A 25,290-nucleotide genomic window follows, 5' to 3' on the forward strand; every position below is an offset into this window, starting at 1 on the left:
TAGTACCTAGTTCATGATTAATTTACATGTGATGCTAATTAGCCCTAACCTTCGGAAGCCCCCACTAGCCCCGTCCAACCGTAGCTTGTTATTCGTCACTCTTCCAACCTAATTTATGCTTATTTACTCCAGTCCTACGGTGTAGACATGATGGCTGTCGCTCGAGGGCAATCTTCGCTTGTAGACGGAATGGCGAAGAAACACACTATCTTGGATTTGAACTCCCCAGGTACCTATGGTCCTCCTTTACGTTGGGCTTCAGCGAGCGAAACCCAACACCTTGCCCGGAGAATGAGGAACTCTTACCAACTCCGAGGTAAGTTACGAAAGCTGTCGCAAGGTCTCCTGGCTCTGTTACTACGCGTCGGTCGATAGTGTCCTTTCTACACACAAAAGCCGCACCGTAGGCCAACACCATGGATGCCAGAACATCGATGCCTAACCCCATCCCTAACCAAAACACACCATCCCATCCCCATCATCCGGGCACGGAACAGTATGACTCAATTCCAAATTACCGAATATACGGCAAGCCACAGTCGCATCGGGCCTCCTGCGACACCTGAAAGATCTCTTCCGTCCGGAGATCGACGATCCATCACCTTCAGTCTCGGTACACTCCAATATCAAAAACTTTCTATTGGCAACCGAGTTTCGACTGACAGACTTTGGCTTGCAGATACGAGCGGGCGCAGCCCATCTCTCCAATCAGCCGTCAGCACTGCATAATCCCGAAGGGCCTTTTGTCCGGGTCTGGCTGGCTTCTGGACCGCGCCGTTCGAGTTTCTTCAGCCATGCAAGTGGTTTTTACTTCGTCATCAGCCCCTCGTCTTGTCTGGTCACTGTCTCACGCGGACGGATGCGCTCAAGCTCGGTCGGGACTTTGGGCATTGACCGCGCGCGTTGCGTTGCCTGATGATCCGGTCTAGACAGGTCGCGGCCTGAAGAGCCGCATCGCATCGAATCGTTCGTCTAGAGTGCCGGCCACAGCAGTTCAATCGTCTGATTCCGGTATAATATTCCACTCTGGTATAGAAGCTCTCGAAGCCATGTTACCTGTTCGTGGGCGCAGTGGCCAGTCTCCGAGTGCGATTCATGTTGTGCTACATTACCTACTCGGCCGATTTCGGCGCGGGGCTGGTTCGCTGACGAAAGCCGGCGTAATGTGAGCGAGGATGTGAGTGGGTTGAGGTATCGCTGTTGCTCAATCCGCTGTTGGCGTGTCTTCGGCGGTACGGCTTTAGGTCTTGTGTCGGTGGGCCTACGTCGCTGGTTCAGCCTCATGCCTGTCGACCGCTGTGCGATGTAGGTTGCAGCGGTACCGCTAAATGGCAGTACACCACTCAGTGCAGAGGTGGTATTGCGAGTATGGTAGGGTCAATCAATCCCAATTCACTGTAGACGCAGAAGGGTATCGGCCGCTCAATGCCTCTGATCCTGGGGGACCCCGTGTAGTATCTGCAGAGCAGACCATGGCTAATGGATCAACATCCGGTCGAGGACGAGTATGTGCTCGGGCTACCTGCTCAACGGAGGGGGTTTAGACCAGCCTTGTGCAGAGCAAGAGCGGCAATCGTGGTCAGCCTATCTGCCGGTCAGCAATGGCTATTCCTGGATAAGTACAGCAAATTGTGTGACCAGAGGAGTAGCTTGTATCACATGATGCCAATTGCACAATGCGTGCAGAGACCACCTCGCACAGCGCATTATGCTATAATCTAACTACGAGCAGTCTATATCACTGAGCGCTAATACCGTCGAAACTTCTGTGGCTACGGCGTAGAGTGCAGTAGATAAACATCCAACTCGCCCCGTTCTAGATAATCATGATGAGCCATAGCTCTCAAGACCTGTTTGATATGTCCCGACATCTGAAGGGCAGATGGGCTGTAGAGCTATTCGGATGGGCTGTTCTACAACAGGATAAGAGCCAGTCACCACTTTGGATATGATACTTCGAGGAGTCAAGTATATTTATTCTTCTCTCGTGAATACTGGTCAAGAATTTTTGCTGGTGTCAGAATCTTATTGTACCAGCTCGGAAAAAACTGCCAACCACTTACAGCCCATCTCAGTACGATTACCCCAGGTACTAAGCGCCAAGGCTTACCCCTGCCTTCTGCCCTAGACCCACGAGCTCTAATACTCCGCAGCACACTGTCCGTGTTTTCTGTAACATGAGGTGCACTAAGCACAGAGATGAGGCAAAACGGTAATAACAACCCTGATTCGTGGCAGAGGTCTCCGAAGTGTGAGAGTTGCAATAGGATACTGAGTGCTGGGTACGATGGAGATCCCTCCACTTCTTTGCGCAGCTGAACACCTCGACGAAAGATAGGATCATCACTGGGGATACCATATGCGTAAGCACAATGCCTGCTTCGGTACTCGGTTGCAGCAGCTAAGCAAGATTCATTAACTAGTTGGGTCTTAAATTACTAAGCGAGCGCTATGTAGCAGGGATTTCACCGGTGCATCGAACTATGACGACAACATCAGCTACGGCTGAGATATAGGTAATGTGGTATTTCCTGGATTGAAAGTAGTGTGCAGAGTCATCGCCTTGCGGCGTCTGCTTCCACCCCCACCAGAAGTAGGGAACCCGAGATGAAGTTCTCAAAGTGCTAGAGACTAGACTGCAGAGCAAGTTGTTCCTAGGCCGATATAACACATCGGGTATCAAGATTGACTGCTCAAAGTGCTGAGGAAGTAGCCAATCTTTCCAGTAACCTTGTCTATAAATGAAGAGACAGAACTGGATGTCACTAAACGTGTACTCAAAAACGGTGTGAAGGAGAAGGGGGTGTTATCCCTGATAACGATGGACTGGAAACTTGGAAAATGTCAGATTAGCTGCATTGTTAGGGCCGGGGAGGGTGGAGTCAGGGTCATTGGGTTTGTGGCTGGGTAAACTGTTAAGTGGTGCTGAGACTAGATAATTGCGGAGTTAGTAGGGCTTATACTAGGGATGCACAGCTAGTACTGCCTTCTCTACAGTAACATCGGACCATAGGGCTATCTAGGTTGAGTTCTCGGTACGCAGGTCAATGATATCGGCGCTGTTGCTACTCGGATAAGAAACCGCGTGAGACTCAGCCGTCGCAGTGAGGCACTGCCCCCAAACTACTGCAGTCGATCTTTACCCAATTACGCTGGTCTGGACCCAAGGATTTAGCCCCTCTCAAGACCAAGATCGGACGCAATGGCCCCTATTACTCGTGTTGAAGCCATGGGACTCACTCCTCTTCATCAATTTCATCTGTCTGTTGACCGCGGCCCGTAGTGGGTTATCAATAGAACTCCACGCTCTCCACAAGGCGATTAAGCTCATGGTTTGATCGGGGGAGTCATGGGTAAGGACTGCCAAGAAGATGCCACGACCCCCCTGTAACGCCCCACTACTGTAACTATCGGAGAGCTAGGCGTAGGCCCGTTCCTAATTTAATTGATAGGGTGCCCCAGAGCCAATCACCTGTAGCACCCCAGCGATTGCGGCCGGATGCACATGGCGGGGCTGAAGCCACCCTAACTCAGCTGTTGTCATCCAGTTCCCCAGGCCCGCTCAATCATCATAACATCTCCATATGCCCTCTTTGTCCCAATTTTTGCACCGCACCAGCCATGTCTGATCCATTGTCTATCAGCGGCGGTGTGGTCGGGATTGTATCCCTGGGGCTGGCAGCATGTCAGGGGCTAATGAATTATTATGGGCCGTGGAAAAGCTACGACGAGGAGATCAACGATTTCACGGCGAGGGCAAAAGGTCTGGAGGACACACTGCTTGCACTAGCACAATTCCTCTCCTCAAGGAATGATGTTTCTTCTAAAAGCTACAGAAAGCTCGTGGAGCAGCAGTTGACGCCTTGCGAAGCGGCATTCCATAGACTCGATGCCGTATTGGAGAAGTGTAGATCACACAATCCCATACACCTGGGTAGAAGGCACGACTGGCCTCGCTTGAGAAGAGCAGTATACCCGTTTCGGAGGGATACTCTGGTCTCGCTGTCCGAAACTATATCAGGGTTGCAGGCTACATTGCAGTTGTCACTGCAGTTGCTCAACAGGTTTGTTACTCTTCATCGGGTGTATCAATTGCCTGCTGATACCCGACTCAGCGCTGTTCTTTCTCACCAGCAAGAGATGCTTGAAGCCGTCTTGTTGACGACGACCTCGATCAGCGCGCAAACAAGCAAATTCACGAACGTTGTAAACCCAAACAACGCGATACCCTTTGGTCGGCCGGTATGCTCTATTCATAACCCAATAACGCAGTTCTAACATCTCACAGGCGCAGTTGGCACCACAGCCTGTGTACAACCGCGTCTTAGACCCGCAAACGCTGAAGACCCTGTGTACGCGGCAAAAGCTCATCCGCACTGCCTGGCGCACTGGGCAATCATCGCAAGTGGCGCCTTCAGCATCGTCAAAGCATTGTACCTGCCATAATCGGTCCTTTTCCGCATCAACCTTCTCCTTCTCTTTCTCCGGCACATATGAAACCAACTGCCCCCTTCATTCAGAGGAACGACAAATGATTGCCTTGTCTGCAAAATACGCCTTCTGCAATCGAGTCATTCGGCTTTCGGTAAATGCCATGATGACATTGACGTGGGGTGCAGGTGCATTCTCAATCAGTCCAACGCTGCGGTTCCACTCCGTCGTGCGCGACGACTCGCCGGCATTTAATCTGTTGAATCAAGCCGGCGATACTGACTTCTTGTTGACGTCCGATATGCTTGAAGATATTCGGCAGACTCTCCTGCAGATGTTTCAGGACCAGCGTGCAACACCAACCGATCGTCTTGCCGATGGCAGTACACTTTTACATGTAGGTACTGAGCTGGTACGAGATGGCGGCACTAACTCCGTCACAGCGGGTGGCGTATATGTTAAATGACGCATCGTGCTTCGGGCCTGAAGGTTCTTCCACTTTTGAACGTCTTCGAGAACTTGTACTCGCCTTAATCGACGCAGGTGTCCCTGTGAACGAAAAGACGAGTAGCGGTGAGACAGCCCTGGATAGCCTTATCTGGTATACTTCGCTCTACACCGGGCCGTATGAGGGTGTTCGGCCTGCAGTGATTGACATGCTTCAGCGCTTCTTAGTAGCTGGGAGCACCTTGGGGCCATTGGTTCGGTCTACTCACCATGATGAGGTTACTGATTCCCTTTATCCTTTGTATATGTATCAAATAGCGCAGGCAGCACAGGCATTGGTAAACAACCACGGTCACGAAGGTCTGTTTGTCATAACGATATGCATATTAAACGCCTGACTAATTTGCCTACTACAGACATCCAGCTCTCAGCAATTGAAATGGCTATACTGACAAGGTCGGACGAGGACCTTCGAGAATGCCTCACTCCAGGGAGACACTCCAAAAACGCCCATGGCACTGGTCGATACTTCCGAGGGCTTTTCGCTCAGTGCCTGGGATGGCCTCATGGTATGACTCTCCTGATGGAATCCTCGCTGCCTCGAGATGACTCTGTCGTAATCGATTGCTTTTCGCTCGCATGTGACGCCCGCGAGTTTGAGTCCGCCTTGCTATTGCTCAAATATACCCCTGATACTCCGCTAGATCTCCTCAGCACTGCTGTAGATTCTGGAAATGTGGATCTCTGTCAAACTATCATCGACTTACTGGCCGCACAACGCAACGACCTCCAGGCATTGGCACTGCAGCACCTTCCTCAGCGCATCATATCCCACACCGGCTTATCAACATCATCACTTCCCGACACTAACGCTTTTACAATTCATAAATCTCTGATAAATCACGGAGTGAGGGTTCCGTTCGGTTTAACTGGAACCGAACGGTCCATATACAGTGCAACGGCAGCCAACATGGCGGTATCCGAGCTGCTGTACAATGCTGGATTTACCGGTCTGACACAATGCGGTTCATCCGGCAATGTCCCCATTGTAGATCTAGCTTGGGATGCGTGCGCATGGAGCTCGGTCACACGAACTGCAGAGCTCATTCACTGGATGGTAGGAAAAGGTGCAGACCTCTATCAGCCTTCTGTCCGCGGGTATCCTGCAATCTATCCCATTGCAGAAGCATTCGGTCCACACCTGAAGCGTTGGGACGCATTAAACTGGGATCCTACTTTCATGTATAGGTATCATCGGCAGGCAGATGGAACACAGACAAGGGAGCTCTGCCATTCACGCCATGTATCAGAGCGGAATGTTGCCAAGGTGCTTACCATGCTTCTGACAGACAATACTCAGGACGATTGCGTCTGCGCGTGCTCCCAAGCTGACGGTCGTTGCCGGCCGCTGACTCGCCTTTTGAAGTCCTCTTATTGCTGCAGTAAACCATTCACAGACTCCAACCCAGCACAGATTGCCACATCGCAGGATTTTATCTATGACCTGGCGGGCACGGACCGGGATCGGCGCACTATTTCCGCCTCACTGCGGTTCTTCACGTTCGAAAAGCTTGGATTAACGCATACGTGCCATGGGGGCGCAATACTCCCTGGGTCTGAGGAGGTGTGGGAAGTTCGTGAAGAGGAGTCGGCGTTGATTGACCTGCTTGAGGAGTTGGTGATGGAATTTGAGGAGAAGTTCGATGAATTTGATGTTCCGCTCAGTGAATTTATTGATGATTATTGGGAATTGCGGATGGATGAGGTTCTTCAAGAGAGAGATGTTGATCTGGAGGATGTTCGACGCGCGCAGGAAATCGGTGTTGTGTTGGAGGGTGCGAAGGAGGAGGATTGGAGGATGAAGAAGCTCTTTGAGAGTAGCGTGCCGGTGAGATAGTATGCCAAGAGCGAGTTTCTATCGTGCGCCTAGAGCCTGTACTCCGAATATATATCCTGGCGACATTGAAAGTTAAAATCTGATGCGCCCGGGCTACCCCTGGCACCTTCCTCTTTGGGATTGTAGGGTTACATCGCGTCGGCCCGCTTGGCGACGGCTTGTGGGGCGGATTAGTGCACGGCCGCCAATCAAACAACTCGTTCTCTTAACACCCCATCCAAGCTTCGTATTCCCTCGCCTTCTTGACTCCTTCCAATATCTACTCCGAAGTAGTGAGCCAGAGAAATAAGAGTACTCTATGAGAGCCATTGTGTGATTGTGGTCCAGCTCTGCAGATTGCATGACCGTTCTCTTGGCGGTCGGAATCCCGATTCCTGCCCAGAGCAGGGCGCTTGGACCAGCGGGAACTCGGCACTTTAATTTCAGGGTATTCACTATCTATGTACTTTACAGCGAAATCAATGGTGACCGTGCGCATGGTAGAGGGCAAAATTGTTACAATAAAGTTATCACCATGCACTGACAACCCAAGGACACACAGACGGTCGGAGTGGGCCGCGACATGGAGCTTTCAAGTCTTGGCCCGGTAACGCCATCGCACACCACAATGGCATACTGTCTGTAAACCCACCAGCGGGGAAAAGTCTGTCGCGACCAGCTCTATAAAGAGAGGCGGGAATGAGAAATATGGAATTGTAGTAAGTTTTCTTTCTCAGTGCCTTTGTATTCAAGATCTTGAATCTGTACCCGCGATGGGCGAACAACCCTCCCCCTCCGTCACGGAGGCCAACCCCGACACCACCGACATCAACACCGTCAAACGGAAATGGTACCGCTCAACCCTCTTTAACGCCTTTGTCATTGGAGCCGTCGGCTTCCTCGCCCCAGGTCTCTGGAACGCCATGTCCGGCCTCGGCGCCGGCGGCGCCCAAGAACCCTACCTCGTCAACGCCGCCAACGCCCTCGTCTTCGGCCTCATGGGCTTCCTCTGCCTCTTCGGCGGCCCGATCGCCAACCGCATTGGCCTCGCCTGGACCCTCTTCCTCGGCGCAGTCGGCTACCCGGTCTACTCCGCCGGCCTCTACACAAACAACCGCTTCGGCAACGAATGGCTCGTCCTCGTCGGCGCCGTCACCTGCGGCATCTCCGCGGGCCTCTTCTGGGCCAGCGAAGGCGCCGTCGCCCTCGGCTACCCAGAACCAGGTAAACGCGGCCGCTACATGAACATCTGGTTGTGGTTCCGCACAGGCGGCCCCCTGGTCGGCGGCGCGATCGTGCTCGCCCTGAACAACGACGCCTCCGCCGTAAAGAAGGGCTCCGTCGACCCGCAAACCTACCTCATCTTCGTCGCGCTGCAATGCGTCGCTGCCCCCGTCGCCCTCCTCCTCTCCCCCCCCGAGAAGGTCCAACGCGCCGACGGCAGCAAGGTCATCGTAAAAGCAGAATCCAGCTTCGCGGCCGAATTCCGCGCCCTGTATAAAGCCAGCATGCGCCGCGACATCCTCCTCCTGCTCCCGATCTTCTGGGCCGCGTACTTTAACCAGTATCACGGCAATTTCCAGACTTATTACTTCGGCATCCGCGCCAGAGCCCTCATCGGCTTCGTGAGCAATTTCGGCACCCTCCTCTCCTCGCAACTCGTCTCCACATTGCTGGACTACAAGGGTCTCCCCGTGAAACGGCGCATCGAGTATGGATTCTACTGGGTTGTTGCCTGGCATATCGTCGCGTGGATCTACGGGTGGGTGATTCAAGAGAAATACACCGCGAATCCGCCGTCGTGGGATTGGGTGGATCCTGGGTTTGTGGAGGGGTTCTTCGTGCTGCTGCTGTGGGACTTTGCGCGGCAGGCGCTGCAGAACTGGCTGTATTATTTCCTTGCGACGAAGACGGATAATATTTCCGAGTTGAGTCGGTTTTCGGGGATTCTGCGCGGCCAGGAGAGTTTTGCGCAGGCGATTAGCTTTGGGCTCAATACGCGCGAGTGGCATGGTGGGAGGGTGCCGTTGGCTGTTAATACCATTCTGCTTGGTTTGTCTTCCTTTTACTTTCTGGTTTTCTTATTGGGTTGAAAGTGCTAATATTCACTAGGGCTTGCGGTGTATCCGACTTGGGTGGCTATGAGGGAGCATACGCCGGTTGGGCTGGAGAAGGGGGACGATAGTGTGAGTAGTGATGAGGAGGCTGGGGTGGTGGCTGTTGCTGTTACCAACGGGGACAAGGATAAGCTTGCAATTGGGCAGACTGGGGCTGGGAGCCAGGCTGCCATTTAGACAGTATGGAGCGGCTAGCCAATAATGCCGCGGAATGGCTATAATCCAGGACGCAAACGACGAGAAAGAGAATAGTAATGGAATGAGTAATTCTAGAGGCTATAATTACATGTATCTGCTGCCTTATGTTTATGAGGAGCGTAAGGCCCCCGTAAGGCCCCTGGTAGATTTGCCAAAATGCTAGGGACATTCTATCCTGACCTCCAAATGTGTACGATTAAACCTCCATTTCTCTCCATGATAGGAGCAGGAGCTGAGTCCCTCTCACTTCTAACCTGCGCGTGTAATACATGTTACCCCTTCCAGCGCCTGCCTTTCGTCCTCTGTCACCGGTAATGTTTCCTGCTATACTCTCCCAGTCTCGCTGAGATAGCATAACAGCCATGCATAATGTCCTCTCCACCTCTGGTTCCTCATTGCAGATCAAATCTTATGAACTCATTCATTACTTCCCTCGTGGGAGATGAAACAGAGCAACCTTAAATTCTACCTCCGCCATGCTGGTAATCCCCAGCCACACGCCGCTCAGTAAAGTTCGGCCTCCTAGATACAATACAGTGATAACTATACCCAAATTCCATCCCCATCAGTCCAGTCCTGCTCCGCTGGGCTCTCTCGCCTACTGAGCAACAAAAACAAGGCTCCCATTGCTATTCCCAATCCGCGTATCCAAATCCAGCTCCTGTCTCTCCCTGTACCAGCCCCCCGCTGATTTGAGCTCGGCCGTAAGACGCGTTCCGTTTAGCCCGATATTACTCGCTGTCTCGGCAAAGTTCTTGCCACCCCACAGGAGCCATCTTGTATCGATAGAAAGGGTTTTGTTAGTTGCCCAATCCATCCCTGTCATGATTCTGACCTTGCCTGACTTTGGTGGTATGGAAATATAGACGGACTTGGGAGAGAAAAAAAGGCCACACGCACCATCATAATTTCCAATCACGGTATTCAGGTCGATCTTGCTCTCGCGCCAGTTCCCGTAATAGTCTTCGGTTGTGGGGGCGAGGACATGGCGGTCTTCGAGGCGGATATCTCGGGAGGTGTTGCTGAAGGACATTCTTGGGTATCGGATTTGATATTGGTTTGTGTGTTCTTTCGATAGGTAAGTGGTATTGAGAGGATGAAGAATGATTGATAGCAGAGGTTTCAACAGCGAAATTGTCTTCTGCTTTATATACCCTCTTCCCCCGTCACTTACAGAGTAATCGATCTCCATCAATACATCTTGGAGGAAAATGGGACTTCAGAGACGAAGGAAGTTATGTCATTTGGCAATATCACTATTAGGTATAGTCTTATCAGCGATGTACACGTGGTAAAGGTGGATCGGTATGAGGAGCAGGTGGAGGAGTTCATGCAGATCGCAGGCGATAGACTTCTGCAGCCAGCCACACACAAACACCTTCCTACGATGTAATCATGATCATATGTCTGCAGATCTACCCACTGTAACCTATACAGAGTGCGGTACTCCAAGCGTTCGTCGTCTTGGCTTCAATGTGCATGTCACAGGTAGTGGAGCGCGAAAGCCTCAGGCAGGGACCCACCTCGACTGGCACTCTGGTCAATGTCGAAGTATTCTCTTGAATAGGCCGTATTTGCTGTGCTGACACCATCATGGTTACACAGCGCTAGATGGCCGTGTTCAGGGTGCACAGACGGGTATTCGTAGATCGTGCCTCGCCTGCCCGTGAGATGTCATTGTGTAATGCATAGCTTTGATACTGGGAATAAGCATTTTGCATTGATGAACAATGTGGTAAGCTAGCGTGAGAGGAACTGGTAGATATCGCGCTATATTTAGCAGTCGGACTACACTCAAGGTCACTTCAAGGGAGCGACTCTGTTCCCTGGCACGATGGTTCTTCATACAGCAGCGTGGAAGGCGTAATGGCTGACACGAGTCTAATGACTTTGCGCAGCTGATGAAAGCGGAGGTGGAGTGGGTATACTCTGTAATTTACCACCACTGAAGTTCTGTAGTTGATGAAGACTAGTCAGAAGCAGTGTAATGCATGGTATTTCACAGAACCGTTAGCAGCAGGTAGAATCACTTGGATGTCGGCCCAGAAGACTTGGCTTCCACCATTATCAACAACTGTGTCCTCCAGAATGAACATAGCTGTACTGACTATGCTAAGCAATGCTAGTAGTGCGAGTCAACTATATTGTACAGTAACCGTTACTTTCATGATCAAGCAAGATCTATTATTGACTTTATGTCTGAGATTAAGCACTCCAGCCCTGAAACGAGGACCATAACGTTCGCAACCATTGAGTTCTAGACTTAGGGTGTAGAAAAGCATTCTTGTATATCGCTGAAAACTATAGATGCCATCTCCTGTCCGCAAATCGCACAACTATAGTAGTAGCATCAGGGCAAATCATACCAAACTTAGACCGTCAACTATCCGCAACATAGAAACAACAGAGGACCAACAAAGTACAGCAATCCATCCATCAGACCATCTGCAATATTACACCCATCCGCGTTTCTATCCCTAGAACTCAACCTTCGCCAACAATCTACACCAAAGGAAAGTAAAACTCCCCCCCATTCGTCGTCTTGCACTCATAAACAACCCCCTCAATCACCCCCTCATAGGGCCCACACGCATACTTCGGCCCATGCGCAATACTCCCCGAGACCGTCCCATCCGGTCCCGAAACAGTAAGCTCATACTCCTCTAGATTCTTGATTCCTGTTGGGAAGAAGAATGCAAAGGTCGGGTCGGCGCAGGAGACGGGGTTCTCGGCGCCGGCGGGTGGAGACGGGTTCCAGGCTGTTTGGCAGGTTGTGGAGGAGATGGGGGAGCCGGTGTCGGTGTGCCGGGTGACGTAGAAGATTATGTTGAAGGTGTTGTCGGTTAGACGTTTGAGGGAGAGGGTGCCGATGCTGTAGGGGTAGTTGTTTTGGGCTGGTGCAGTGGAGGGCGCGGCCGTGGTGGCGCTGAGGAGGGAGAGGGTGAGGGCGAGGATGGAGGTCTTCATTTTGGTGGTTTGGATTGGATATATTGGGATATGGTAGATGAGTTGATTGTATATTGGATGTTGGAGCTGATTGAGTAGACTGTTGTGTGCTGTTGATGTGAACAAACTCCTGCAACGCGGAGACTTTTATATACATATGTTCCTTCTTGATATCTATTCTTGTCCCTCACCGTACCAACTCGTCACGATGTCTCATCAGTCTCTCTCTCAGCTCAGAGTCTCAATACCGACACGATGACTACCCCATCAACATCCCCAGAAACCTTACACCCAGTCCCATGGCACCCATTGGCCCTGTCTCGCCAACAAGGATGCCCTAGCGCTGACAGCCGCCGATCGTCAACGCGCAGGGTTAGCCCGATCTAAATTAGGCTGGCTGCGCCCCCCTCGCAAGCTGCCGAGCGCCTCCACTTGGCTCGCCCAGGGATGCTGGCACATGCGGCGCAGGACAGAGCTTATTTCGGATAGTCTGTGTCACTTCTGCAGCCAGTCGGCTGGGAGATCGGCTTTGCATGATGTAGACGGTAGTGTGACGGTGGTATTGGGATGTGACTTGTCTCAGACGCGATCGGATAGCCTACACCGTAGAGGACCTCGTTTAGTAACCATGTGGCCTGGCTGAGAGTAAGTCAGGTTATTTGCTGACGCAGTCATGTTTCTGAGCTCAGCTGTCAGCAGCTGTTACCAAGCGCCTACGTTACCATCAACCAACAACGTGGCATAGAAGAATCGGATTTCCCAGGTGCTGTTTTCTCTTCTTTCGATGCCTTGCTATGCAGGCAAGATTCAAACTGGTAGCGACAATTCCGAGGCTCCTAGAACAAGAAGGAACAACTGAAATCTCCACCTACCTAGGTAATCCATAGCTCCTTCCCGATTCGCTCACTCTCCCAGAAGGCAGGTGTAATGGAGTCCCTATGTCCAAAGTTTACAGGAACGAGAGGGCGAATCCAGTCAAAAGAGGGAGTGGATGGCGCCAACCAAGGATAATGACTCTGCTACGCGCCTGTCTAGTCAGGCAAGCAGTATCAAGAAATCTCGACCATTTCCTAAGTCATTCTAGCCGCCCGATCTCGGGCCGTGTGAGGCGCTGCGGACTCTGTAGAGACTTACGGTGAGATATCGGGCATCAACTGTCCGACTCCATCGCGCCCATTAAAGAATAGAGGCCTAGCATCAAATTCTGTATTCCACGAGTATCAACCGAATTTGAGAAATCCGAAAAGAAGCAGGAAAATAGAAGTTGCACTCAACCTTGTGCGAAAGCCAAAGGAGTAGTAGATAAAGCCAGCCTTGGAAACTAATCAATAAGCTCCCCGTCCCCTTCATACCCCTTCTCGCCATCCATTCTCGCCATCCGCAGTAGGATCAGGAGAAGCATCAGGAACAACCCACTCCAAATTCCCTTTAATGGTATCCTCCATCGCCGTCCACCCCTGCCGACCCATCATCCTCAAAAGCTCCTCAGCCCGTGCCGCAGCAGGCACCTGAAGCAAGCTCATAGGCTCCCCGCAGATATCCTCAACAAAGGACCTATCCGGGAAGAGTGTGCGGAGAACTGCAAGAATGCGATTAATCGTGTAGATCTCTGCGTAGCCGAAGATGCGCTCGTCCTTCACGTCTGGCAGGAGGAGGGCCGCGAGGTGGAGGCGGGCGGTGTCGCGGACGTCGATGTAGTGTTCTACCAGTGGAGTGTCAGTTACGTGCTTAATTGGTGCGTATATGGGTAGGGGGTGGGGGACTTACGAGAAGGCAGGAAGGCCTTCTCCGGCTGGCCGTTATACAGCGCGATGGGCCACTTCCAGGGCTCCGAGCCGGGATGGTCTGGGTGGAGGGTTGGGCCAAAGTTTGCGCTTGGGAGGACTGCAGTATACAGTCAGCATATGACCTTGGTGTGACTGACAAACAAGAGAGGAAACCTACCGTAATTAACCTCGATCCCCAGTGCTCCCGCCTCTCGTCTCGTCCTAACCCACTCCCTGACAGCCTTTTCAACGGCGACCTTGCTCGCTGCGTAAACGATCATGCCTTGATTCGGTGGATGCGGAGGGTCATACCACGCCGCCGCAGCAGCGTACTCATTGAAGGAATCCTTGGAGACCGTCTTCGGCACCCCGGTGATTGGCGCCGCGACGGCATGCGAGCTCGACGTTAGCACGAAGCGCTTGACGGAGGGTTCCTTCGCTGCAGCGTCGAGAAGACCGAGCGTGCCTTTGAGAAGTGGCGGGATTACATTGGCAGGGTCACGGTCGCCGGATAGGATGGAGGCGATGTGGGCGATTGCGGATACGCCTGCGTGTGTTAATGCAAGGGGTTTCCAGCGGGGAGGGAGCGAACCTTTGACGGCGTCTGCGAATGCAGTTTGAGTGGTGATGTCCGGGACTTGGACTGTCTCGAGTCTGCCGGTGCCGTATTTGTTCTCGAAGAGCTCGTTGAGCCAGTTTGTGCGGGTGAGGTCGCGGACGGTGCCGCGGACGTTGTAGCCGGCGTCAAGGAGTTGGTCGATTACATGGCTTGCTATGAAGCCGTTTGCGCCGGTGACGAGGATGAGGGAGCCTTTGGGGATTACGGGGGAGGGGAGAGTGAGATCTGCCATTTTGGCTTTCGAGTGGTTGTAGTTGTCGTAGTTTTAAGATAGGAGCGAGGTGATGATTGTATGCTGAAGGTAGGTGAGGTGGAGGTGAGAAATAACTGTCCGGTCTTACATTCCGGACAAGCCAGGATTCCTGTCCAGTAGGTACAATCAGCCCTTTGCCTTTTCAAGTCAGATTAAGCTTTGTTTCACTCCCCCATCACTAACACAAACTGGAGAAGAATTTACCTTACCTGATGATGAACCAGACGCAAGAACTCGCGGGTTGCAGGCCTGCTCCGCCAAGGCAGCAACCATAAGGTGGTGCAGTCTACCCTATCCCCCAAGACCAGAGCTGTATGGGTGCATCAACTAAATATAAAATTGTGAATATGCTGCATCTTCCATGTACAGAGTATGATGAAGATAGAACAGACAAGATGGATTATATAACAACAAAGCACACCACGACTAAGCAAGATAACACAACCACAACACAATCCTTGTTAACACCTACTCAATCCTTTTCCTTCCCTTCCCTCACCCTCCTCGTCCTCCACTCATCCACTCCATCACTCCATTACACGTCTGAAAAACCACTAACCACCTCCCATCAAGAAAGATGCCTATGACCTGGAACGCAGAGGCAAACGCCAAAGTCCGCCCCCTCTCCTCATTCCCTGTTCCCCCAACTCGACTATTTGTCTCACTAACACATTTCAGTTCGTCCTTGGCATCCTCGACCAGCTCAAGCAGCAAAACGTCAAGCTCAGCTACCAGAAGCTCGCAGACTTTATGGGTCCTGGTGCGTCGCGTCGTTTCTTGAGAACATCCATTCTGCAATCGATTACTGATTTGGTTTTGATCTTGTGCAGAATGCAGCGCCAAGGCAGTGGACAACCAGTGACCAAGCTCCGGAAGCAGGCTGCGCTGATCAGTAGTCGGATGGACAATGCTGGTGCCGGTGTCAGTGCGCCGTCTACTCCTACTACTCCCCTTACACCCGGTGGGACTCCGAGAAAGCGTCGTGGGAATGGGAAGGATGGTGGCTTGAAGACGGGAAGTCCGGCTAAGAAGGCTCGAGGCGGGAAGAAGGTTGATGTCGATGTCAATATGGACGAGGACGAGGATGAACTGGAGAGAAAGCTTGTGAGGGAGGTTAAGAAGGAGTTGGAGGATTTGAACGAGTGATTGAGAACGGATACAGGCTGATGTTGGTGGCGGTTGGGTGGATGTTCTGGACAACTGAAATGAAGACCGTGTATGCTTTTCGATGATCGAGATAGGGCTCGCATGGACTTTTGTTTATACTTTCTCTACCGTTTCCTACGTTTCCTACTCTTTCTAATTTTCTTCGACTTTCTGACTTTCCCTCTCCCGTTACCACGAATTCTGATTTTATTCGTGCCAAAGCCTGGGTTGATAAGAGGATATGCTGAATTGCGGAGATGAGAAATTATGAACAAGGGGAAGGAGGGGCCCGGTCATGAGTGTCCAGGTAAGGTCTAGATGAATCCTAATATCTACTCAAGTAGATCAAGCTACGACAGGTAAATACCCCCCAGGTAAAGGCTTGTCTATGTCTATTGCAAAAGAGAATACAAGCTCCGTCGTCTCACTTGCGTGACTCCCGGCAACAACAATAACACTAGATTGCAAAGATTGCGTTACGCCAAAGGGGACTCCCCGGGCGGGTTCAGTTATATGATTGAAGGTCTATAAGCTGTCAGCTGGAATGCAACTCCGAAGAATATTCGGCTGGGCTACGAGCCTGGGTTTTGGTCAACAAACTAGGATGGTCTCATTGCTCAAGACTGCTGATCTACTGGATATATTTGGCAAGTGATTCTGGATCTTGAACAAATCTGGTTGCTGCTACATCTTATCACCAGGGGAGCATGCGATACAAGCGTGCGCGAAGAACAAGAAAACCACACCGGCCCCTACATCAGGGCGTCGATCGCGCAGAATTCAGGCCTGCGAGAACTCTCTATTGTGACGCAAGATCAAGGACTGAGGAAACTTCAAGGTGAAGTATCATTATGCATGAGGAGGGGTTGCTAAATGACAATAATAGAAGCTTGCTATGTCGAAAAGGCCTGGTCAAAAGATGCGCAGACATGTCAGCGACGAGCACATGCTGGTCTCGAAACAACGTTGCCAGTAACACTCATGGTTTGGCGGTGTCCGTTTGCGTGTCAGGGTGTAGCAACTGCTGCCAGGCATCCTTAGTGCTGGTCCTTGTCTTCCATGGGGCTGGGTTTGTCCCATCGGGCGATGACTGGATTGAATCCGCTTGCTAACATGCAATGTGCTTGCTGTCCTTTCCGCGCGGTCGGTGCATGGCAGTTTCCTTCCTCGATGTGTGTACATACCTCAAACCGGCATTGATTGGATCCTCTTCGCTAGTATTGCTACTTGAACCTGTTCAGTAGTCGATGCGGCAATGCGGATGTTGCGTGAAGAAACCCGAATGAAATAGAGCACTGCGTACGGATAGCGCTAGCTCTCCTTGTGCCAATATTCTCTAGTAGTTCTAGCCTCCCCTCTCTGATGTCGACTGCAAAACCTGCCGTTCCGCGCCTCTCTTTGTTGGCGTAGGCTCTTGCTTGACTTCTTCGCGAAGCCTCCCATTTGCTAATTCCAGGCCCCTGTTCTTGATGGGACACATTTCGATGCTCGTCGCCGATCAAGTCATCTTTCTTGCTTTAGCTGGTTGCATCAGACTCCAGCTAACGACAGCATGTGAGGTTTGATCCCACGTATCAGAGGTTCCGTTGCTCACCACCCTAGACTATATGTATGTAGAGGTATCTTTTGTAGTAGATGCATGCATGGCCATTCCTTCATCCTGTGCATGTTCATCCCTCTGGTTTGTCTGGAAGAAAGTTTGTTATCAAGACTAACCTGTCAGATTCGGATATTGTCTCCAGCCTTCGGCAGTTCCAGACCGTCGAGTGGGTACATCATCTGCTCGCCTTGTAGCTCTGAGCAGAAAAGCCCACTGATACCGGCAGACCACTCTGCCCCTTCTTGGCTGGAGTTCAGGTACATGACAGCCGTAAGAGGACCGTAAGAAAGAGCGAATTCGGCGGATGGTTTGACCCCTAACCTGGCACTCTCTCGTAGTAATCCGACGCCCTCTGGAGGACGTTCATTCCCAGTCTTCTATAAGTTCAGGCATGTCCTGACACTGTCCGTCGCACCACTATACTGCCATAGCGTACTCCTCCGAATAGCGACGATATGGTCTACCACTAGCCGGGCGCATCTGTAAGGTTCACATTGAGGTTCGCGTGGCGATCACAGGACTGAAATGCGTTGCGTGATGCGATCGTGCCTGGTAGACGGCCGAATGTGTGCGGCGCAATCTGGATACCGAGAGAAACTTTACGTTTAAAACATGTCTCGCTCGGGCGCGAAGCGCGACTAAGCAACGTCGAAAGCGCAGGGGAAAGCATGCGGTAATGCGGTGAAAAGGAAAAGCGACGATAAAGCAGGGCGAGGGCGAGGCAGGGCGTCTGAGGGTGGAGTGAACATCATCTTTGGTTCCCAGTTCGGCAAAGTCTGCATTTTGTCGCGGAGCAGGGCGGCTGGGGGTCCCCAAGGGAAACCTGGGATCTTTTGGAAGTCCAGCCTGCTCCTGGTCCTCGCGTTGTTGGCCATTTCCCTGTCTGTCTATCTTGGGTCGGGCAGCATCAAATGGTAGGCTTTCTTCGGACTCCTACCTCCTGAGTTTTATACACACATCTTAAGCCCTTGGTAATTCTCGTTAAGCTGGGCCGCGGTAGAATTTGGAAGTATGACAGCTGCTTGCACAGAAAAGTGTGAAGGGACTCTAGTAGGGTATACTGTTCTTTTTCTTCATTCACGACCGTAGAGCCTCGAGCAGCGCGATTTCAACGTGTTCGAGTGCAAGCCTAACCTGGCATGTTATACTGCCGAGCCACGGAATCAGGAAGCCCATTAATGGCGCGCAATCTGTTGGCCAGGCCCACCGATTGTTCGAGGGACAAGTGTTAAATTTGCGCGGCTGAACATGCCCGTGACTACCCTATAGTATCCGCCAGCTGGGGGGCTCCAAGACGACACAGTCGGACCTTTCAAAGGGGGTGTCAACGTGGCATTCCGAAGTGGAATTTGGTTGTTGTTAATAGAATAAGTGATCTTGTGATAGCCAGGCAAGCGTGTGATGGCCGGTGTCTGCTGGAGGAGCATAAGAAACTCCGGGAAGTATAAAAAATACGACCGATGTGGGGATCGAACCCACGATCTTGAGCTTTCCTTGATAGGAGCTGAGGACAATTAGCGCTTGCTAACGAAACGACGTATTAAGGTAACTTACACCCACGCCTTACCACTAGGCCAACCGGCCAAGAGGATGTGGCGTTGCTCCCATATTTGACACCATATACATTTGGAACGCATCTATCTCACGAGCTCAATGTGGATCAATCAACCGTATGTCAGGTCCAGAGAGCATATTTTGCAGTGGTGTAAACGGACGCTCACCCTAGACCAACATTTGTCAAGATACGCATCGTGATCTGCTTTATTAACAGATAGAAGCCCCTATCGACAAAATAAACTGGCTGATGTGAAAGCTCAACCACGGCCAAATCTCCACCTGAACTGATTAACCATAACGCCTGCCTCTGGCTACCGTCCCAATTTCTCGACCTGATATGAGCCCGCCCGTTGAGGATGACTGCAAAGTGAGGGCGCCCACCCCAGAAGGATGAAGCACTGTACATAGCAGGAAAGCATTAGTAAAACCTAGAATTTTAGTCTCAAATAGAGGATAGTTCATACTAACCTTTAGTACAGCAGTACAGATAACCGTGATTTAGATATTATGCGAGATCGGGCATCCTCTCCATTAACGTCGAAGCTACCCCAAGCACATCGGAGGCATGGGTGTTCGCGTTCCTGAGGCTCTAGTTCATCCTCTTCCTATAGTATTTATTAGTAGTGTTATATTAGAGCTGGGCAAGGACAGGGTAATCTACTTACACGGTAGAGCGGCCTATAAGTAACGGGGATCCGTGGTTCTAAAATCACCCTTCTGATAATAGTGTTGTAGTTTTTGTTCTTGTTGGTTCGAACACTGGGACGACTGGGCCCCACGGGGTTGCCAAGGGGTCAACATCATCCACAGTTAATTGACGGCACAGTGGAAGCACTGGTAACCAGGCCGAGTTAGATCGACCGTATCCGGGGATTCGTCGATTCTGCATGTACGTCTGAACTGTTCACTGTTCCCTATATTGGCATCGTCTTTGGTCCATGATCCATGGCGCCTTTGTACCCATGAGAAAATCTCATTTGGAGACAAAGAAGAAGGGAGAATATGAATGGATGGGTTGATTGTTCGGCTATTCTTCTCTTCATGTGGAAATGGCGCTGACAAGTTTGGGTCGACGAGTAATTCGTCTTCTGAGATATCTTCAAATGAAGATTTCCACGCCGTGCATTTCAGATAACTGCTCGATCGAGATTCCATTGGCATCAGCAGCTCTAGAGAGTGTCTTGATACTAGTTATTAGGGCTTGTGTGGTAAATTGGGTTAGCAGGTACACCCGCATCGCATTATTAGTATATTCTGCGGATAGGGAAAGGAAGCCAGGCGTACAGTATTATCATCCATCGTGTCAGCGGTTGGTTGCCCAGGAAGATAGCTTTTAGATGTAAGGGCTGTTTATCGCGTCAGGTGTTAGGTAATAGAGAGAAGAAGAGACAGGGAAGAGGAAGGCCTACCTAATGCTGCCGCGGTTTGTTGATCCCCATCACTAGGGTTATGTCGGTGCTGGCCTTGTAGGCCGCCACCAGCTGCTTGGTAGAAACACCGAAGGTATTAGCTCACCACGAGCGTTCCTGCAAGGCTGTCCGAAGCGATCAAGGGAAACCACGCGACGGGCAGGCAGGCTATTAGTTGGCTGGCACCTGCGAGTGGACCGTGAGACCCAGCTGCGCAGCAGGTGGCACGGCGAAACGAACAGGACCGGGGGCAGCGGCGGACATTTCGGATTTCGCGGACTGCTCAAGGTTAGCCAAGTGCCTTCGTGGAGCCAGAAACAAGCGAGGCGATCGCTAAAGCCGAGACACGATTTTCCCGATGGCATTGGTCATCTTCACGGAGTTCCTCTGTGTTTCCACGCCTAACGCAACCAGGGACCCACTACACGGAATACGTGGACGAATGGACTCAACCAGCGACGAGCAAGTCCTGGCACGGAAAGAAGCGTGTGTCGAAATGTGTGCTAAGACTGCGGTCCCGACAAGGCGAGAGACACCACCGTATCGAGCTGCTCGGGCCCTGGAGCACCCGTTCTCTATTGAGGCAACGAATTGACTCCAAGTGCTCTTCCATGAGGTTCTACATTGCTGAGCAGTAGCAGAAATGACAAGACGTATCGCGGCGTAGCGACGCGCAATTGAGCAGAGCCAACGCCTCGATACGGCTGGTGATATCTGACGTCTGACGTCTGCCATACCACCCTCGGACCCTGTATTTGCTGCAGCGATAGCAATTGGTCGATGTATATAGATACATTCTTGTTCAAGGCGTTTGTGCACTAGCAGCGCAAGGACCCCGCCACCCTGCTTGCGTGGTGAAAGGGATCCAGTAAAGCTCACTCGAGCGGACAGGCACTCATCATTTTGAAGCGAATATTGCCCCGATGCGCAGATTGCGTTCAGTGGCCTGACAGGCATTAACTCTGGCTCTCGATGTCTCACGCCATTCTTTACCCGCAGCACATACCTTGTCGCGTGCCATTGCCCCTGCACGGCCGTGCTCTTGGTCCCGTCCTGATACGCGTGGCTTCTTCGTTACCTTTTCAGCTGCAAGGTTCGATAACATAGCGCCTGCGCGTTGTTTCCTGCTCATGGGCGAGGCCATGGCGGATTCCAGCATGGCGGGTTAGCTCAGAATGCTGTTGGCCGTGATATGTGATATGTGTTGCGTGCAGGCGCTGGATTTGCATAGCCGTAAGGTAGCTAGAGCTAGCTACATGTCGCCGTTGTGGTTGGATTTGACGCGGACGTGGTCAGGAGCTAGAGTCGGTAGACTAGTGTTGGATATCTCGGGTTTAGGAAGACCTTGCCACTTGCAATTGTTCAAGCTGACCTTGACGCCTGTAGAGAGCACAATATGGCGAGAGGTGCATCTTTCAGACCAGGCAGGGTCCAGTCCAAGTGGCAGGAAAGATGCCGGTAAGTACTCTCCTTTCTATACCACTTTTCCAAGCCTTTCGCCGTCCACCCTTGAAAGAAACCATGCTTTACTCTGTTTCTTTTCTTGTGTGGCTGTTGTCGTTGCGAGGTTCGTTTGGCTTGTATTCTTCGACAAAGTCAGCCGAGGCAGAAGAGGAGATCGTGGAAAGAGAGCAAATACCTTGTTACTATAGCCTCGGAAGATATTGCAAGTAGACGGGTTTTTCTTTCTCGCGCTGATAAAGTGCGAGCGAAGCATGGGCCTTGGTTATTCGGTTGACCAACATAACAGCACGGTGGCAGACTCCTTGATGGGCTGTACCGTCGCAGAGTGCACTCTTGCAGCCAGAACAACCTAGGTCAGTTAGCATCTGGCAGATACATAGTAACGGGGCTTGCTAAAGCATAAGAGTAGGACAGATTCACTGTCGATCCACCTGGGTCGCATCGATCGGTAGGGTGGTTTCAATATCTCCCCAAGCAAGGAACTCACAAGCCTTATGTCCGCGACTGTGTACCATCTCAGAAATCCTACACGCCATCGAGTATTGGAATACCATCATGGCGTGTGCCTAGAGCATAACATCCCAGGTATACCTAAAACAGGGCGCTATCCTAGTGTTGGATGATGGCTACTGTTTTCCGCTGCTGGCGAGTTGAACCCTTGAGAGTTGAACGGTTTTCGAAAACTGATTTTATCTCTGCAAGCTTCTCCAACGGCTTCACGTTGCCCTTGGTCGGCATGGTCACTGCTGCCCATTCGGCAGCCCACACATCGTTTGGTGTAGAGGGCTATTGCGCTTATATGAGTTGGCACAAACACCACCATACGTGGCAACGTTGGAGGTTTGGGTTCCCTCCCAGTATGTTGTAACTGTCAGATGGTTCGTTAAAGAAACCATCACTCTGGCGATCTATCTCGTCTCGAAATCTTTGAATTAATAGGGTCAACGATTGATGTCCGAAGCCAGGATTCTCTGGAAAGAGTCCACATCGTCAAGGCTGACAAGTCGAGTTCCTAAGAGCTCTTCACCGAGTTCATCTTGTATTGCACATGACCAACTGACAGTGATTGTAAGAAGCTGGGATTGTAGATCGTAGAGCCTGGTATCTTTGCGATCACTACAAGACCGCTAATCAAGGCAAGAGTAGTAGCACAAGTCCCTTCGTTTACATGACCAACACCGCGAGCATCCGTTGGTCTTGCCCCTCGGCCACATCGGGTGTGATCCCTTGAGGTAGTTCGCAAGCGGTTGTAGGTATGCCATAAGGCTCCAAGCGAACAGCGGGTTCTGCATCAACTCATATCAATCAACAATCAGAAGGGTTACCACAGGGTCTTTGGCTGGCTCGTATACCGAGCGGCGCCCACAGAGACATGCCACATTGCACGACGTCCAGAAAGCCCACCCCTCAACTCATCAAGCTCCTTCCTTCTGGTAGCGACTAGCAGACTGAGTATCCCCTTGATGGTGACAGGGCACGAGCCTGCTCCTACTCTGGGTCAGAGAGTTACCGTTTCATCATCTTGAGTAAGCACCTTTGGAGGTGCCAACGTAACAAGTCGGAACTGATCAGATAGATGGGGATGGTGAATTGTGGGTAGCTCCCCGTATCTGATTTCCTGCAAGCCCATTCTTCTCTTCGACGAAGTTACATTCTCTGTTTACGTAGACGCTCGGAGGTCGTGGTCTACATCAGCAGCAGGATGAGACTTAGCATCACCTGGACGTCTTACCCCTCGTGTGAGCAGGACAATGTGAGCAGGTAAACATCGATGAGATAGCCGTGTCGAAAGGCAAAACGTACGGCATTGCAGGTATTCTGATTCGGAACAGCAAAGCCACAAGCAACGAACAGTGCCCGTGGTCCTCAGGTAGCTTGTTCCCATAAAAACATATCTCCAATCCACCGTGGAGAGAGGTTAATTTCCTCTCTGCGCAGAGGAGAGATCTGCGCATTTCTACATGAGTGACCGGGACGATACTATGGGCAAATGCGACGTTGATAGCGTGGTTTGTTCCATCGATCGTTACTTTAGGGGTCGAAGAGTGACCTCATCTTGTGAGATCTCCAATCCAGCGAAGTGTGGGATGTCAGAATGTCCAGATTTGTCGAGAGTGGTTCGGTTGAAGAAGGACTTGCGCATGAGGGTCTACCGCTGCTAGATACCTTCCCAGCCCACTTGCTTGTTTTTCACGCATGTCCGCTATAAATCCCAATTATTAGCGTAGATATGTGCAAGATAGAGAGAGTGCCCACCTGAGCTGCTGCCAGCGAACGCGACCCGTGGATACATCTCCTTTACTGCAGAAGTGAGCTGGACCTCCGACTAGACAATCCTGCCATCCGGACCCTTGCCGTGTGAGAAAAGACAATGCTATGGCTTTTCGTATCAAACTTAGATTGATCCGCAACGAGCTTCAAGACCATGCTCTAAATAAAGCCCTTCTTGTGTCATTGAACACCTTGTTAGAATTTGACCTCTATTTCTGGCGCACTATCAAGCACGGTGTTTGTCTTCTTCCTGATTAGGTACTAACCCTAACCCACTCATCCAACCTCACCGCGATGGGCGGCAGACTGTCCCAGGCATTCCTTGTGAGCGGGCCACCGGGGGCCACAGGAGGGGTAACCGCAAGAACCGGCGAGAGCTATTCGCGGTTAGCTAAGTACCATTAGCAAAGGGGAGACTTACCCTCGTGAGAGGTGGCCCGCAAATTGTTGTTATTGTCGCCTCCTGGCTAAGCTCGCCACGGGCGTTCCTGCGACGCTGTCCGAGGCGATCAAGGGATACCACGCGACGGGCAGGCAGGCCATTGGTTGGATTAGGCTACATGATGAGCCTCGCGCGCCAGTTGGCTGGCACCTGCGAGTGGACCGTGAAACCCAGCTGCGCAGCAGGAGGCACGGCGAAACAAACGGGAGCGGGGGTAGTCGATGCCGGGGCGGGCAAGCTGCAGCATGGTTGGGTCAAATAACCCATCCTCGTTATCGTTCTCGTCCGCTTCGGTTGCGGCTTCCATGCCAACCTCTGGGTTCTCAACAGAATCCTCAACTGGTTCACCAACGGGTTCGTCGACGGATTCGTCCTTGATAGTCACGCTCTCCGCGATCTCGGGTTCTGAGGCCGGATCCATAGGGGTCGTAGGGTTTTCTATGGAGATAGAGATGAAGAGATAAGAAGGAGAAGAAGGATAGAGGATAAGAAGATGAGAGAATGAAGGAATAAGGATGGGCAGCGGCGGACATTTCGGATTTCGCGGACTGGTCAAAGCTCAAAGTTGGCCAAATGTCTTGATGCCCGCCCGAATGCCCATGTCAATCATGAACTGCCGAACCATATGAAGCTGGCGTGATGGAATCGAGCAGTGTGAAGACACCTTCGAAGACTCAATCTGAGAGTGCAGGACTTTGCACACCTTCATGTACTCGAGTGTCCGTTGTTTATAGTCATGCCAGTCAAT

The 25,290-nt window shown here is 51.5% G+C and overlaps 8 protein-coding genes and 1 non-coding gene across 9 annotated transcripts; 4 read left to right on the top strand and 5 right to left on the bottom strand.

Annotated features, from left to right (window-relative positions):
* The first annotated feature begins 3,534 nt into the window (after window positions 1–3,534).
* BJY04DRAFT_192793 (uncharacterized protein) lies at window positions 3,535–7,022 on the top strand. The gene is made up of 5 exons (XM_073711824.1): window positions 3,535–4,064; window positions 4,116–4,242; window positions 4,289–4,828; window positions 4,875–5,238; window positions 5,295–7,022. Exons 1-5 carry the CDS (start codon window positions 3,622–3,624, stop codon window positions 6,773–6,775), a joined length of 2,955 nt encoding a protein of 984 aa, XP_073569539.1. The 5' UTR covers window positions 3,535–3,621; the 3' UTR covers window positions 6,776–7,022.
* Window positions 7,023–7,339: 317 nt separating this feature from the next.
* On the top strand, window positions 7,340–9,098 carry BJY04DRAFT_228905 (MFS general substrate transporter). The gene is made up of 2 exons (XM_073718949.1): window positions 7,340–8,806; window positions 8,867–9,098. The coding sequence occupies exons 1-2, from the start codon at window positions 7,528–7,530 to the stop codon at window positions 9,046–9,048; spliced, it is 1,461 nt and encodes a 486-aa protein (XP_073569540.1). The 5' UTR covers window positions 7,340–7,527; the 3' UTR covers window positions 9,049–9,098.
* Window positions 9,099–9,667: 569 nt separating this feature from the next.
* On the bottom strand, window positions 9,668–10,102 carry BJY04DRAFT_219813 (CVNH domain-containing protein; the record flags this gene model as incomplete). The annotated part of the gene is made up of 1 exon (XM_073716696.1): window positions 9,668–10,102. One exon carries the CDS (start codon window positions 10,100–10,102, stop codon window positions 9,668–9,670), a length of 435 nt encoding a protein of 144 aa, XP_073569541.1.
* Window positions 10,103–11,334: 1,232 nt separating this feature from the next.
* BJY04DRAFT_192800 (uncharacterized protein) lies at window positions 11,335–12,122 on the bottom strand. The gene has a single exon (XM_073711825.1). It carries the CDS (start codon window positions 12,034–12,036, stop codon window positions 11,572–11,574), a length of 465 nt encoding a protein of 154 aa, XP_073569542.1. The 5' UTR covers window positions 12,037–12,122; the 3' UTR covers window positions 11,335–11,571.
* Window positions 12,123–13,361: 1,239 nt separating this feature from the next.
* On the bottom strand, window positions 13,362–14,756 carry BJY04DRAFT_228908 (putative aldehyde reductase; the record flags this gene model as incomplete). Its single annotated transcript, XM_073718950.1, has 4 exons — window positions 14,374–14,756; window positions 13,960–14,328; window positions 13,783–13,899; window positions 13,362–13,717 (listed from the first exon to the last, which is right to left on the bottom strand). The coding sequence occupies exons 1-4, from the start codon at window positions 14,630–14,632 to the stop codon at window positions 13,362–13,364; spliced, it is 1,101 nt and encodes a 366-aa protein (XP_073569543.1). The 5' UTR covers window positions 14,633–14,756.
* A 474-nt stretch (window positions 14,757–15,230) lies between these two features.
* BJY04DRAFT_219816 (uncharacterized protein) lies at window positions 15,231–15,799 on the top strand (the record flags this gene model as incomplete). Its single annotated transcript, XM_073716697.1, has 2 exons — window positions 15,231–15,266; window positions 15,332–15,799. The coding sequence occupies 2 exons, from the start codon at window positions 15,231–15,233 to the stop codon at window positions 15,797–15,799; spliced, it is 504 nt and encodes a 167-aa protein (XP_073569544.1).
* An 819-nt stretch (window positions 15,800–16,618) lies between these two features.
* Window positions 16,619–17,943, top strand: BJY04DRAFT_192801 (uncharacterized protein). The gene is made up of 2 exons (XM_073711826.1): window positions 16,619–17,340; window positions 17,394–17,943. Exons 1-2 carry the CDS (start codon window positions 17,269–17,271, stop codon window positions 17,682–17,684), a joined length of 363 nt encoding a protein of 120 aa, XP_073569545.1. The 5' UTR covers window positions 16,619–17,268; the 3' UTR covers window positions 17,685–17,943.
* Window positions 17,944–18,853: 910 nt separating this feature from the next.
* BJY04DRAFT_t101 lies at window positions 18,854–18,983 on the bottom strand. The gene has a single exon. It is a non-coding gene; the product is annotated as a tRNA-Leu (tRNA).
* Window positions 18,984–24,354: 5,371 nt separating this feature from the next.
* BJY04DRAFT_219818 (uncharacterized protein) lies at window positions 24,355–24,963 on the bottom strand (the record flags this gene model as incomplete). Its single annotated transcript, XM_073716698.1, has 3 exons — window positions 24,355–24,477; window positions 24,522–24,596; window positions 24,661–24,963. The coding sequence occupies 3 exons, from the start codon at window positions 24,961–24,963 to the stop codon at window positions 24,355–24,357; spliced, it is 501 nt and encodes a 166-aa protein (XP_073569546.1).
* Between the last annotated feature and the right edge of the window lie 327 nt (window positions 24,964–25,290).

Source organism: Aspergillus karnatakaensis (assembly GCF_047715665.1).
Source record: "Aspergillus karnatakaensis strain CBS 102800 unplaced genomic scaffold BJY04scaffold_35, whole genome shotgun sequence".
NCBI lineage: Eukaryota > Fungi > Ascomycota > Eurotiomycetes > Eurotiales > Aspergillaceae > Aspergillus > Aspergillus karnatakaensis.